Source organism: Panthera leo, chromosome E1, assembly GCF_018350215.1.
Source record: "Panthera leo isolate Ple1 chromosome E1, P.leo_Ple1_pat1.1, whole genome shotgun sequence".
Taxonomy (NCBI): domain Eukaryota; kingdom Metazoa; phylum Chordata; class Mammalia; order Carnivora; family Felidae; genus Panthera; species Panthera leo.
The window spans coordinates 14,343,689-14,358,745 of NC_056692.1; the positions used below are offsets into that span (position 1 = coordinate 14,343,689).

Consider the following 15,057-nt stretch of genomic DNA (forward strand, 5'->3'; position numbering starts at 1 on the left):
TCTTGTTTCCCTCAAGTTTGCCCTAGATGCTTATGTCAGAATGGGAAGTGTTGCAAAATAAGGCACAGTCCTATAAGGCTGACTGGTGACCATGGAGCCTTTCTCTGTGGGTTTGGGCAGCACCGTGAGTCTTGTTTAGCAAATATAAATGAATTAGAAATGCGTCTTTTGGGAATTAAAAATTTAGATCATATAACCTGTAGAAATACCTTGCAGGTATAATTATTCTGTTGGCTATTCCTTTAGAATTGAAATTGAAGTCTGTTTATTTTTCTTTATTATTGATACGCTTTCTTTCATAGGGTAGCTGTCTCTTGGGGTTATGGGTGAATACAGAAATTGCCATTTTGTGTTGCAGGCTTTTGATGTGTAACACTTAGGGATTATTCCAGTAAAGGGTTCTGTCTTAGCTTTAAGAGTACCACTAGAATATTGATCAGTTTTGAAGCTGGGTATAGGTTATTATCCTAGGCTCTCTACTTTGCATATGCCTAAGCTTGAACATTTTCTGGAATAGAACGTTTTAACAAATGATTTGTTCCACAAATTTCTCTGTCCTTTGTGCTATTATATGTAAAGCAAAAATACTTCTAAAGTGGTTAGACTGAGTAATTTTTCTGGGCTGCACTGAGAGGTGGTAATAGGAAAGCATCTGTTCTCACATTTCCTTCACAAGAGTGATCAGCCTTGTTACCTGGAGTCTCCTGTCTTAAGTTTATGCACACATTGCTGGGCACTGTGCCCCTTCTTCCCATAGTAATTATGGAGGCCTAGTACCTGGTCTTTCAGGTCTGCGATCCCCTATCCATACAATAGGCTTATTATGGGTGCTCCTTTCCCAAAGTCTTGATTGCTCTTGGTCTTTCAAGTCTTAAATGTTGCTGTGTCTGTGAGCCTCTTCCCCTTCTCTCCTAGGACAGAGGAGTACAGGGGACAATTTGCAGATGTTTCTGTATACATGGGCTCAGATTTAAAACTGAGTCTTGGGGTGCCTGGGTGGCGCAGTCGGTTAAGCGTCCGACTTCAGCCAGGTCACGATCTCGCGGTCCGTGAGTTCGAGCCCCGCGTCAGGCTCTGGGCTGATGGCTCGGAGCCTGGAGCCTGTTTCCGATTCTGTGTCTCCCTCTCTGTCTGACCCTCCCCCGTTCATGCTCTGTCTCTCTCTGTCCCAAAAATAAATAAAAAACGTTGAAAAAAAATTTAAAAAAAAAAAAATAAAAAAAATAAAACTGAGTCTGTCCTCCATGTACTCTGCTACTAGGTGTGCTGCTGGGTTGAAATAAGTGTCCCAGTCAAGTTTAAATGGCCTATCCTGTGGAAGCCTATGCCTCCCTCTGTACAATGCAATATAGAGAGACTAGAGGTTAGTGTTTGAAATGTTCACTGTTTTGTTTTTGTTTAAGTTTATTTATTTTGAGAGAGAGAGAGAGAGAGAGAGTGTGTGTGTGTGTGTGTGTGTGTGCACGCGCACACAAGCTGGGGAGGGGCAGAGAGAGAGGGAGAAAGAATCCCAAGCAGGCTCTGAGCTGCTCAGAGAAATCAAGAGTCAGACGCTTAACTGAGCCACCTAGGTGCCCCTGAAATGTTCACTGTTTATTATTATTTATTTTCTAATGTTTATGTTTGAGAGAGAGAGAGAGCACATGTGCGCATGAATGGAGGAGGGGCAGAGAGAGAGGGAGACAGAGAATTGGAAGCAGGCCCCAGGCTCTGAGCTGTCAGCACAGAGCTTGACGTGGGGCTCAAACTCACAAACTGTAAGATCATGACCTGAGCTGAAATCAGATGCTTAACCAACTGAGCCACCCAGGCGCCCCAAGATGTTCACTATTTAAAAAGATGTCTCTGGGGGCGCCTGGGTGGCTCAGTCGGTTAAGCGTCCGACTTCGGCTCGGGTCACGATCTCATGGTCCATGAGTTCGAGCCCCGCGTCGGGCTCTGGGCTGATGGCTCAGAGCCTGGAGCCTGCTTCTGATTCTGTGTCTCCTTCTCTCTCTGCCCCTCCCCCGTTCATGCTCTGTCTCTCTCTGTCTCAAAAATAAAAAAATAAACGTTAAAAAAAAAATTTAAAAAAATAAAAAGATGTCTCTGGGTTTTTGTTTGTTTTTTTTTTTTACCTCCCTGACAGATTATTCTTTCTGTCATTTTCTAGAATATTGGGGCTTTCACACCAAATGGTTAAAATCATTAGTAATGCCCTAGATTGTCCCTGCACAGACACTGGGTTATCCCTGTGCAGATATTAACAGTTGCAGGAAGATGGAACTGTATCTGTTTCCAGATGATTTCTCTTTAACCTGCTTCCCACATTTGTTGGCACTACAGGTGGAAGAGCTTATAATGGGCTCTGGGCACATTCCATGCCATCTCAGAACCCAGAGTCCCCTTTGCCCTCTTGGATTAGTAGCTGTCTCAGATGAAAATATCAAAGGGCACTATGTTTCTGTGTTAGCAAAATCAGCTTATTTTGAAAAGGATCCTTCTCCCTCCCTGTCTTTTAGGCCATCCTTGAGCTCTGTTCATAGCTTCAGCCATCAAAGAATGCCTTTTGCAAAGGGCCTCAGGTTCTCCCATACCAGAATACTCCTCCCACCCCACCGCTCTCCTCAACCCAAAGCTGTTAATAACATGTTCCCAAGTGTTCCATTAGGTGCACTTAAACCACTACAGGGAAAATGGCAATTTCTGATTTGCAGTAACCCAGCAACAGTTTCTTAGCACTGGTGCCCTTGATCAGCAACTGCTTTCCCAGGGGTGGTCCCAGGGCACTGGCAAGGTTTTCAGTGAGCTGTCCTCTTGGTTCTCCTTTCATCTATCTGGACCTCTTCCCACCTCTTGCATTTTGAAATGCTCACCTGGCTTTCTCCCTCTTGCTCCTGTTAGGGGTGGGTAGGTAGGAGGATGCTGCTTTCGACGAGGAGAGGAAGCCAAGGACTAGAGCTAGTTAAGTAGAAATATTGACCTACTTCCCCACCCCACCCCCACTCCTGCCTTTTTAGGGTAAATGTGCAAGTTACTATGGCAACTTCTATTTTCACTTATCTCGGGCCCACTAACTCGTTGCTGTTGGTGCTGAATGCTAAAAAAAATTCTGATTCAAGTGCCTACACTAAGTCCATTGCTCTTAGCTGGATTTATTTTAGCAACAAAAGGATGAGTCCTAGTGTTGATAGAATTTTTGTACAATCATTCCTGACTGATGGTGTATATAAGGAAGCATATTGTGAGGACTGTTCTTTACGGATTTAACAAGCCACTTAGAATGCCTCTTTGTCCCAGCTTCTCCTCTAATTGCTCAAGATGTTATTTTAGCTTTGCTTTGCTTTCGGAAGTTTAACACTTGTCAAAACAAGAAGGACAAATAGTGTGGCCCCAGCAAGTTGTGCACTCTTAGTTATGACCATTGCCCTGGAATTCTGGTTAAAAAAAAAAATTATCCCCCTGCATTCAAGACATTTCTTTCCTGTCTACGGAAGTAAAGCTAGAAGGCTTTTGGAAAGCAGATGGAGGGAAGGGGTCAAATTAATCAGGTAACCTTGTTAGTGTCACAGCTGGGGTCTCCTGACAGTGCTCTCTTTACTACTGCATAGGTTTGCATACTGGTTCTAGATAGGTTAGGGATTCTGTGTAGGTTGCCACAGGGAGATGACAGCTGGGGCAGATGTCAGGTTGGAACTTCAGGCTTTGCTGTCATTTTAACCAGAGATGATCTGATTACATCAATATTACTTATTGACTTTATTTCTTGAAGGGATTCTGCTATTAAATGGCTTGAAAACCAGCACTGTACCAGGCTATACAGCAAGCTGTAAAACAGATTCGATTAAGGAACTGAGCTTTTCAGCAAAAACAGAGCTAAGGACCCTTTGCTTAGTTACTTATCTTATTAAGTATGATCTTCATTGTGATAACACCAAAGAAAGAAGACACCATTTTCTATCCTTATGGTGATTAGTTTTATGGGAGGGAAACGCACACACAGCATTGCTACAGAATTATGTCTGAGTAAGTGCTGAAATGAATGGTCAGGAGTTAGGGAGTTCCTAAAATGAAAGCAGTTCCGGCTAGCTAGTCAGAGCTGACTTCATGGAGGAGTTGTTATGTGAATCATCACACATGTTATGTCATTTTATTTAAACTTAACAAGTGAAGTATTGTCCCCACTTGCTAGATGAGGAAATTGGGGGCTCTAAAAAGTCAGCCTAATCCTCAACCATGCTAACATAATTATTCATTTGTTTTGACCCACAATTCACCACAACAGTCTCGGGATTAACATCGTCAACAAAATGACTTGTGAAAATGACTATTTTGTCGTTTTTTCATTTCTTTTGTCCTTGGGGACTGTCTCATGATAGATTTTGAAGTCATTTGGAATGTTTCCTCTTTGCGGGTTTATGCCACCAAACCCATTCATTTCATTTCTTAGGGATTCCTTTTTGTGTGTTATTTAATTTTGTAATTGTGAAAAATACATGATTTCAAAATCAAATCTCATATACATACACACACACACACACACACACACACACACACTTAGTAATCTAGCTTGTCTTGTGTCTTTGAAACCTCACTGCTGCATGGGTCGCTATTTACACAGTTTTATAATTTATCCTTCCATTGTTTATTTTTTTAGAGTAAGGAAATACAGATGTAGGGTTAAAACCACCCCTTCTTGGGATACCTGGTTGGCTCAGTTGGTAGAGCATGCGACTCTTGATCTTGGGTTCGTGAGTTTGAGCCCCACAGTGGGTGTAGAAATTACTTAAAAATAAAATCATTTTTTAAAAAAAAGAGTCACATGTTCTACCTACTCAGCCAGCCAGGCACCCCAATTTCAGGACATTTTAAACAGTAACCTGTCAGATTAAGATAGCAATAGAAATGCCCACTGAACTGTTAATAGGAAAGCTGCACCCTTGGACAACAAAATATTCAGTCCACTTCATGGCAGCAGAGCTGATACACATTTAAATAAGGCATAGTTGGTGAGGTAATCTGGCTGTCCTTCCCAGCACACCTCCTGTCTGTATTCTAGTCAGGCGTCAGTGTTGGCCCCTTGGCTCTGTTTCTCCAGATAATGATAGTCTGTGCAGAATAATAGCTCACAGGCATTCTGCTTGTTTCTGGAGGACTTAGGGCAGCAGCCATTCAGAGCGCAGCAGAACAGCAAAGCCTCCACTGCAGTGGCCGAGAGCAAGAAGAGCCCTCCTTTCCCCTCAGGACCAGTCTGGAGCTTGTTCTGTCAAAACGAGGAGGCTGTGGCTACCTGCTCAGATCTCTAGTGAATGACTCCCTTCTTTTCTTGCAGATACTGGGGAGAACTTAATGGTTTCCTGTAGCCTGTGGCTTCTTTGACACAGTTTTTGCCTTAGCCATAGTTAACAACAGAGCTTTGGCAGCATAGCAGATGCTACATGGATTTGTGTCACGTTACACCTCATTTGAAAGTCTCTTGACTGATTGCACCACTGAGATGTAGAAATGAAAGTAAGAGTGAGGATTTAAGAAATTTATCTGCAGCCCTGTTAGGTAAAGCATATTTTAAAATTTAAGAACTGTTTTTAGGGGCACCTGGGTGGCTCAGTGGGTTGGGCACCGACTTCGGCTCAGGTCATGATCTCACGGTTTGTGAGTTTGAGCCCCGTGTCGGGCTCGGTGCTGACAGCTTGGAGGCTGGAGCCTGTTTCAGAATCTGTGTTCCCTCTCTCTCTCTGCCCCTCTCCCACTCATTCATATTCTCTCTCTCTCTCTCTCTCTCTCTCTCAAAAATAAATAAACATTTAAAAAATTTTTTTTTTTAAAAACTGTTTTTGTTCCGGGGCGCCTGGGTGGCTCAGTCAGTTAAGGTTCCGACTTTGGCTCAGGTCATGATCACAGTTCGTGGGCTCGAGCCCTGTGTCGGGCTCTGTGCTGACAGCTAGGAGCCTGGAGCCTGCTTCAGATTCTGTCTCCCTCTCCTTCTGCCCATCACCCGCTCATGCTCTGTCTCTGTCTCTCAAAAATAAATAATAAACATTAAAAAAGAACTGTTTTTCTATTTATATTTTCAATCTAATGTATTCTTTTTTTAAAAAATTGTTTTTCTTTTACATTTATTATTTTTTTTTTTTTTTGAGAGACAGAGACAGAGCACAAGTGGGGGAGGGGCAGAGAGAGAGAAGGAGACACAGAATCCCTTCGAGGCTGTCAGAGCTCGAACTCACAAACCGTGAGCTCATGACCTGAGCCGAAGTCGGAGGCTCAACCCAACCCACGGAGCCACCCAGGCGCCCCTCAATCTAATGTATTCTTAAATGCTGCAACAAAATAACATTCGAGGTCCCACCCCCTGTTGATTGTTATTCATTAAATCCTTGCAATTCAAAAAATACAAAACTAGTATCCCCTATGGAGTTTACAGTTCCTCACCAAACTTCTTTCACATTGCCCTTTCAGCTGGGGAATATAGTAGTATATTTTCTAATGCAAAATCAGTTGTAAATTCACCTTCTGGTTCTTCACATTAAACTGAATAAACCATGGTAAATAAGTGATTTTGTTTTACATTTTAAAATGTTAAATTATTGATGTTACTTTGCCGCTTAAACTAGATGATGACAGTTTGAGTGTGGCACCCTTTGTTGAAAACACTTGTGATTTGAGATTATAAGCATATTTGCAGTAAGTTATCTCTGTTGGGGGAAAACAGCTTCTAGTGTTGTGGCAGGGTATAAGATTACCTGCTATTGGGGACCTATGGGGTTGAGTTTAGTTACTAATTTCTCAAGGCCTGCTCCTGTATTTTAGCCCTGCCTGCTAAGAAATTTCAGTACAGGGGCACCTGGGTGGCTTACTCAGTTGAGCGTCTGACTTTGGCTTAGGTCATGATCTCATAGTTCACGAGTTCAAACCTCACATGGGGCTCGTTGCTGTCAGCTCACAGCCCACTTTGGATCCTCTGTCCCCTCTTCGCTTGCACACGCTCTCTCTCTCTCTCTCTCTCTCTCAAAAATAAAACATTTAAAAAAAAAAAAAAAAGAAATTTCAAGGGCACCTGGGTGCCTCAGTCAGTTGAGCAGCCGACTTTGGCTCAGGTAATGTTTTCACAGTTTGTGGGTTCAAGCCCCACATCGGGCTCTCTGCTGTCAGTGTGAAGCCAGTTTCCAGATCTTCTCTGCTCCCCTCCCTCTGCCCCTCCCCCACTCACACTCATTCTCTCAAAAATAAACTTAAATTTTTTTTTTAACGTTTATTTATTTTTGAGACAGAGACAGAGCATGAACAGGGGAGGGGCAGAGAGAGAGGGAGACACAGAATCTGAAACAGGCTCCAGGCTCTGAGCTGTCAGCACAGAGCCTGACGCGGGGCTCGAACTCACGGACTGTGAGATCATGACCTGAGCCGAAGTCGGACGCCTAGCTGACCGAGCCACCCAGGCGCCCCAAAAATAAACTTATAAAAAAAAAAGGTAGGGTGGGATAAAAAGGAATTTCAGTACAAATAAGAGGGGGAAAGGAATGATTGCTGTAAGCCAAGCCTATGTTAGACTTTAATCATTTAAAACCCTAAGAATTTCTGGACTATAAATTATCTGTCTTTTGAGTGCCTAGTTTCTATAATGGAGTAAAACTAAAACAGTCTTGGGAGGACTGTGTATGTGTGTATTAAAGTAATTCACTAAGAACATTCAGAAATACCAGATTTATCAGTTGGCCATTACATATGGAAAACTGGGACCAAAATGCAAGGTAAAGGAACCATATTTGAGAGGCAGAAGTTTTCATTTTCATCCTGGGGTAATAGGGTAATAAATTGTGTATTTTGTTATTTCTGATTCCCTCGGAACTTGGAAAGTGGATCCTTGATAGAGGTCTTGTTAGGTTCGGTGAGGACACATTTCTCTCCTTTAATTTCTAGAAATGATGGTGAGTCCATTCTTTCTTTTGAAGAAAGAGTATTGTAGGCCAGCTCCAGCATGATCAATCGAGAAACGGCAAAGTCTTCACTTTGCTGGTTTGAATTTGTAAGCACAAATGATTACCATCTCTGTCAGAAGAGATAGCAGGCACTGTCCTTTTAGCCATATTTCTGGGTGACCTTTAGTGTGCGGGGTGGGCTGTCAGGGATGCTCCTGTTACAGTGAACTGTCCATAGTAACAGCCTTGGATGCTGGGAAGTGGAATGGGGAATCTGGTTCTTCTCTCCCATCCCCCCCCTACACACCATTATCTTTCTTCCTCCACAGCTTAATAGTCATGTTTTAAACTCCTTAATGGAAAGTGTTAGGCTCTCGGTAGACTATAGAAAATATGTTTCTTAGGCTGGGTGATTGATTAATAGCAATACTACTGTGTTAATATCTATATGAATTTGTCTCATCTTGTCTGAGACATTAATTGAACAAGTTCAGACTTAGAGCTTGGAGTCCATGATTTGTTTTTCAAGAGCAGGTTCTTACTCATATATGTACCCTTGGTTTTTGGTCCTTTTCTTCTAAACTTGTTTTCTAGTGTTCTCTAATTCCGTTACCCCCCCCCCCCCTTTTTTTAATGTCTTGGTATAAAGGGAAAATATAGATTGTTTCTTAGAAATACGATCTAGAAGTTTTCTAGCATGGAATAAACTGGCTGTTTTGTTGTGTGCATGTGGGATGTGGAGTTGCTGATTATTCCTTACAAGGCCTCACCCAGGAAGCGGACCTGACAGTGTGTATATGCATGTGCTCTGTCACCATTGCCAGGCAGAATTGCAGTTAACGGCAGCACCACTATCGGCGACTGCTTTTTGCAGGAAAGGGTCTTTCAACCTGACTAAAGTGTTTTCTCTTTATGAGCCTTTCTCCTTATAATCTGCACCTGCTCACTTTGACCCTGACCCTTAGAATTATCTTAATTTTTTAAAGTTTTGATAAATTTTGTCAACAGGTGGAAGTCTGCCTCTTAAAGTGTTCATAATATATCTAGCCTGAACTAAGAATCATTTAAAAAATTTAGTAAATGTTTAAAGAAACAAATTTTAAATATATGTCATTTAGTTTTTAAAATGGAACTTGAGTCCCTCTAGTGGGTAGAGTACAATTCACTTTCTAAGCTTGAAATAGAAAGATGAGAGTCTTGAATTGTGTGGAACTAGCTTTCAAATCCACTCTTCTCATCACCACTGGTATCTCTTCTTCCAGCAGAGAAGCAGTGCACAGCTAGCCATTGGCTTGGTCCCAACATTAGCCAAGATGCAGCAGGCCTCCTTCTCTGCCCATGTGATCCTAGTTGATCCTGGTCATTCCTCACATGTGATCTTCAAGCCTCAACAAGTATAAAGTTGGATTACAAGTAGGCAATTTTAAACCATGCAGTTCTTATTTTTTTAATTTTAATTTTTTAAGTAAGCTTCATGCCCAGCCTGGGGCTTGAACTCACAACCCTGAGACCAAGAGTCACATGCTCTACCAACTGAGCCAGCCAGACACCCCCACGCAGTTCTTGATAGAATAGAACACAGAGTCCCCAGGGTCCTTGAGTTGCTATGAAATAAATAATCGTACAGGTGTGTGCTGGGCACAACACATAGATGAGGGACATTCAGTAATTGGAGGCTGTTACATGCTGATAGCCTGACCATAGGCAGCATGGTATGGCATGCAAAAGTCTTTGCGTTTTTTAGTGCTCTACATTTGGTAGTAGAAGTCATGGAAATGTCCCTAGCTGAGTTCATTATAATACATGAAATTTCATTAGTTGGATAACTTCTTCCCCCATGCCTTCTTTTTCTTTCAGTCACCACCCAGTAAGCGAAGAAAATTAGAGAAGTCAAGGAAACCCATCACGTTCGTGGTGTTAGAGTCTGTGATGAAAGAATTATCCCTCAAAGCATCATCTTTGGGCTCTGAGACAGTGGAAGGCATAGTAGTTGTGACAACGTGGATTGAAAAAATCCTCACCGATCTGAAGGTACTTTGTTAAGCACATTGATGACTTCCTTAACAATAATCTTTTTTCTTTTTTTTTGAAGTTTTGAGAAAAGTGATTTTCTATAAAATTCTGTTTTTCCTCCGAATAGGTTCAGCATAAACGAGTCCCCTGTGGAAAGGAAGAGGTTAGCCTTTTCCTAACAGCAATAGAAAACTCCTGGATTCATTTAAGGAGAAAGAAACGGGAGCGAGTGAGACAGTTGAGAGAAGTTCCCCGAGCTCCTGAGGACGTCATCCAAGCTTTGGAAGAGAAGAAGTCCACCCCGAGAGAGTCTGGCTGTAGCCAGGATTTGGCCCAGGGCCCCCGGGAGGGCGCCCTGTGTGGGCCTGCTGCACAGGAAGGCGAATCTGCCACTCTTGAGGGCCATTCCTCAAACCAGGATCTGCTTTCCCAGGATGAAAACCCAGAACCTGTGGAGGATGAAAGGAGTGAGGAAAAGGGAGGGATGGAGGCTTCAGAAAATTGTAAAGGCTCTAGCAATGGGGCCCAGGACCGAGAGGCATCTGAGCAGTTCAGCAGCCCGGTGTCTGAAAAAGGAAGCCATCTCCAAGGAGTGGCTGGACATTACCTATTCAAGTGTTTGATAAATGTAAAGAAGGAGGTAGATGATGCTTTAGTTGAAATGCATTGGGTTGAGGGCCAGAATAGGGATTTGATGAACCAGCTTTGTACCTATATACGTAATCAAATTTTCAGGCTTGTTGCTAGTTAAATTCTTGCACAGCTGGGAAGTTTCTATAAAGTAGCTTGCCTTGGGGTGGCAAGAGGTATTCCACCATAGGCCCATTGGTCATTATGTGCAGTTTTCTTAAAAAAAAAAAAAAAAAAAAAAGGAAAGAAAGAAAAGAAACAATCTATTTTTAACCCCTGCCCAATCCCCCTTATTAAAGTCACTGGGCATTAGTATGGTAATTCATGAGGATAAATTGTGGTTACCAGCATCAATAAAAAGCCATCAGTAAATTCAGGAGGGATTTAAACCTGACTTAAGCTGATCACCTTAGCTTAGCCGAGGCCAAAAGGATTGTTTTTGGAGTCTGGTCTGGGTCAGAACTACAGAGCATCATGCTGTCTCTGTCATCCATAGTTGCTTCTTGAGGAGGGGTGGCTTTCTCATTCTCTGAATAGAGGCAGTACAGCGGGCAGATAGGCCCTGTGCCCACTTCTGGAGTCACCTGCAAGACTTCTCTGGGTACATAGGCTTGATGACCCCTGTATCAGTCCTGAGGAAGGAACTGGCCTAGTGTTAGGTGGTGGGGGAGAAAGCTTAGTGATGCTAAGAAGAAGGGCTGACCTGGGAGGGCTCCTGGAAACGTCACATTCCTGATTCATAGCTGTTTTGATGCTGCTTATTTCAGAAATACTTAGGTAAGCAAAACTCCCAGATGTGACTGAGATACAACAGAATGAAGCCATAACCCTACCTCCAAACTGTTTGAAAGTAGTGTTTTGTAGTAGTTTTACTGATGTATGGTTTGAGTGTGTTTTGTTTTTTTGACATACAAAGTGGAGCTTTGTTTTATTTTTAATGTAACAGTATTCAGAATTGAAATCTGTCCATCTTGTTTGAATCCTGCGATTGGGGGAAATATTTTCATTGCTTTGAATGGAGAAATGATTGATGATAGAAATAAGAAATTGGGGGGGTGGAGCGCCTGGGTGGCTCAGTCGGTTGAGCATCTGACTCTTGATTTGAGCTCAGGTCATGATCCCAGGGTCATGGGATCGAGCCCTGCATTGGGCTCTGCGCTGAGTGTAGAGCCTACTTAAGATTCTCTCTCTCTCTCAAATAAAAAATAAAAAAATAAAAAGTAAAAACAAATAAATGGAGCGAGATAGTTATGAGCAGTATGTTGCTTAAGAAAGTCTCATCTATTAGCAGAGAATTTGTAGCTGATCAAATAATGTTTTTTTGTGGGTCCCCTTGTAATCCCTTCTGTGCTTACCTGTTTGCCTTAGAGAATTCTGAGGCCAGGGTAACCATGTTCTTAAAACATGTTTCTCACTGGAATGTCAGGGTTCAGCAGGAATGCCTCTGGAAAAAGAGTATTTTTGTTGTTGTTCTCTTAGTGTCTCAGTTACCCTCTGCTGTACTTAAACTTTCACACCTTGATTTTGATTCTACACCAGTAGTCTCATGTTCTGTTTAGACTGAACTTGTTGTATGGTGCTCCTTCCTATCTGCAAAGCAAATGGGGGCTGAGCAGTTAAGCCATGCTTTTGAAAGGTGGCTAGGGGCTCCTGGGTGGGTCTAAAAGTTGAGCGTCCGACTTCAGCTCAGGTCATGATCTCATGGTTTGTGAGTTTGAGTCCCGCGCTGGGCTGTCTGCTATCAGCACAGAGCCTGCTTCAGATCCTCTGTCCTCCCCCACCCTTTTCTCTGCCCCTCTCCCACTCGTGTGTGCACTCTCTCAAAAATAAACATTAAAAAGTTTTTTCTTGAAAAGTGGCTGTTGGTTAGGGCAAAAAACTGATGACCTTGGCATATTTTGGCAACACCTAGACCCAGCCCTCAGCAAAGATTCAAGAAATGAAAATAGGACCATATTATACTTCCCTCTGTCGTTGGAGACAGAGCTGCAGAAGAGAACAGATTAACCAGTGTTCTTGACCCGGTCCAAGGATCTCTAGAGAGTCCATAAAACTCCTGGATTATTTCTAAAAGCTCTGTGAACACCCACCACCACCACCATTTCTCCAGAAATAAGGATCTCTGACTTAGAGGGGTCAGTGTGCCACTGAGGATTAGGAAGCACTGGCCCAACCTCTCATTTGACAGGATGAGGAAATCAATACCCAGGTTCACACAGAGCCAAGATTGAATTCATGCCCTTGAATTCCTCCGGTTCAGTAATCTTCTCTTGTGCCTCCTCCCCCCCACCCCCAACCTCCCCGTCCTCCTGACACATTTAAATCCTATGCAGGCCCCAAACCTTGTGTCTTATCTTGATAGAATTTTAGGATAATTGAATTAGGTTGTAATTATTCATTTGATAAATGGTCAATACGTATTGTTTGCATATTTGCTTCATTGTAAAAGAGCAGCGTGTACTCATTAAAGATTTGGAAAATCAAAGTCGAAAACAGCAACAAAATCACCCCAGTCACAGTCTTCTCAGTTATGACCACTATTGGTGTTTAATGTTTTCCTTCTAGTCTGTCGATGGGAGGTGCATGAGTGTGTGGGTTTAACTCTGTACTCATGCTGTATATTTAATTTTATATTACGCTTCTCTTCATTTAACGTCTTGTATTTTTCTGTGTTAGATGAGTGGTATGTTTACATACACTCCTTGCCTGTGCATTTCGGGCACAGTATTAGCCTTCATTTGAGTCTGGTGCCAAGGTGTGACTGGAGGCACAAAAGATGTGTCTTGCATCTCTGTGTGTTGCAGTGCCCCAGGTTTAAGGCTCGGTGTCCTGGAGGAGGTTTTATAGGTGGTCAGCTCACCCTTTTAGAATTGAAAAACCGTATGATGAGGGAAGTTTCCAGCTAGAGCTCTGAGTGCCTTCTTTGCACTCGGTTGTCTTCGTTTTCTTCTCTGAGAAGAAGAGTTTATTTCTGTCTAATGAGAGAACATTGAAAACGTTTTTTTAAAACATCTAAAAATTATTTTCATTATGCGTATATTTTATAATTGTGTGATGTGCGATACATACACCTCTGGTGTAAGGGAAAAGGGAATTTTGTCTTTAAAGAAATAGGTTATTAACCCATGTATGATAAGGTTGAGTGGTGCTTGCGTTAAGGGTCTGGAGGTCAAGTTCATGTTGACGGATTGTACGGACTTAAATCTTTGTGGTATTATCTTATTTTCTTTTTTGGTCCCTGGCATTGGCTTCTGTTCTCTTGATAACTAAGGTAGAAACAGAAGCTGAACTTGTTTTCCAAGAGGGACTAAAGCTGCTTTTGTTCTTTGGAATCTGCTTTGCTTCCAACAGCTGGGTTCCTTCACCCCCCATCCTTGCCCTGCTCTTCACACACCAGGGCGCTGCTGTGAGTCCTACAAGGTTCATGTCACCGTGGTGGAGTTTCAGCCGATCTTAAGGGTCGGTGTTGATTACTTAAAGTTTTAGTGTGTATTTTTCGAAATACGAAACCTCTCTTCTCTTGATGGAAATGATGTGAGAACACCAGCCTCAAGCTTTGACAAGTAATAAAACTGCAAGTTGTGGAAAAGATGCAAAAGCCCATGGAAAATCCAAGGCCTCTTAAAGAAGGGAGTGTGTGTCCCTTCCATCTTTCTTAAACCACAGCATTTTCTTTTCTAGCCACATGGGGGCATCTTTGGCCCTTTTATCAAGCACCTTAACTTTGCTGTGAATGAATAAAATTGTGCCCTTGGTATTTTCTTGAAATATCCCTTTACTACCCAGAGAATATTTTTTATGTAAACAAGTACATTTTCACGTAAATAAAATTTGAAAAATAAAAGTAGAAAAATAGAAAAACCTAGCACTCCATGATCTTTTTTATGGATTTTCAACCTTTTTATGTTTCTTTATGGTCCCAATTGACTGTTTTATTTCCATGTGTCCTGCTACTCTAAAATATATACAGGCTGGGTCAGTCCTTTGGATTAACTTTTTATTAGTATCTAGTTAATGGGGGTACTGGTAGGGGAATGTTTAGTTACCTTAAACAGTAATTTTTCAGAAGTCTTATGTTCCAGGTAGAGTTAACATAGAGAGTTCTAAGAAACATTTCACTGTTCCTTTGTCTTTTAATTCTTGTTTTGGTTTATCTGGCTGGTGGACCAGCATGCATGTAGTATGTTGTTTACATCAAAAGTTGACACAGTTGGCTCTGTGTTATATATATTTTATAGGTTAGCTGGGCCTTGTTTCCCATACAGGATGTTTCTGTGTAGAACATATGTATTACTAACTCGGGTCTGTGTTGGTTCACAGAAAAGTTCCATCTATTATGGCACAGGGATCAGAGGTGATGGGCCCAGCAGATCTGCACAGTAGGAGGAAAAGGGTCCAGCTTGGTAGTCAGGAGCCCACTGGGAGAAGGAAAGTCTGAAAGGTGCATCACATTTATAGCCACCCAGGAGGTGCCCTTAGGAAAGGGATGTGACCTCATCTTTAGAGAAGTTGGTGC

The 15,057-nt window shown here is 42.3% G+C and overlaps 1 protein-coding gene across 4 annotated transcripts in view; it reads left to right on the forward strand.

Moving 5' to 3' along the window:
- METTL16 (methyltransferase 16, N6-methyladenosine) overlaps positions 1-10,663 on the forward strand; it is a 70,631-nt gene extending 59,968 nt beyond the window's left edge. For all 4 annotated transcript variants that reach the window (XM_042915638.1, XM_042915641.1, XM_042915640.1 and 1 more), the window contains 2 exons: positions 9,756-9,929; positions 10,039-10,663. In XM_042915638.1, coding sequence (XP_042771572.1) covers positions 9,756-9,929; positions 10,039-10,662 — 798 coding nt within the window. In that variant the 3' untranslated portion in view covers position 10,663. The remainder of the gene's footprint in view (positions 1-9,755; positions 9,930-10,038) is intronic.
- The last annotated feature ends 4,394 nt before the right edge of the window (positions 10,664-15,057 follow it).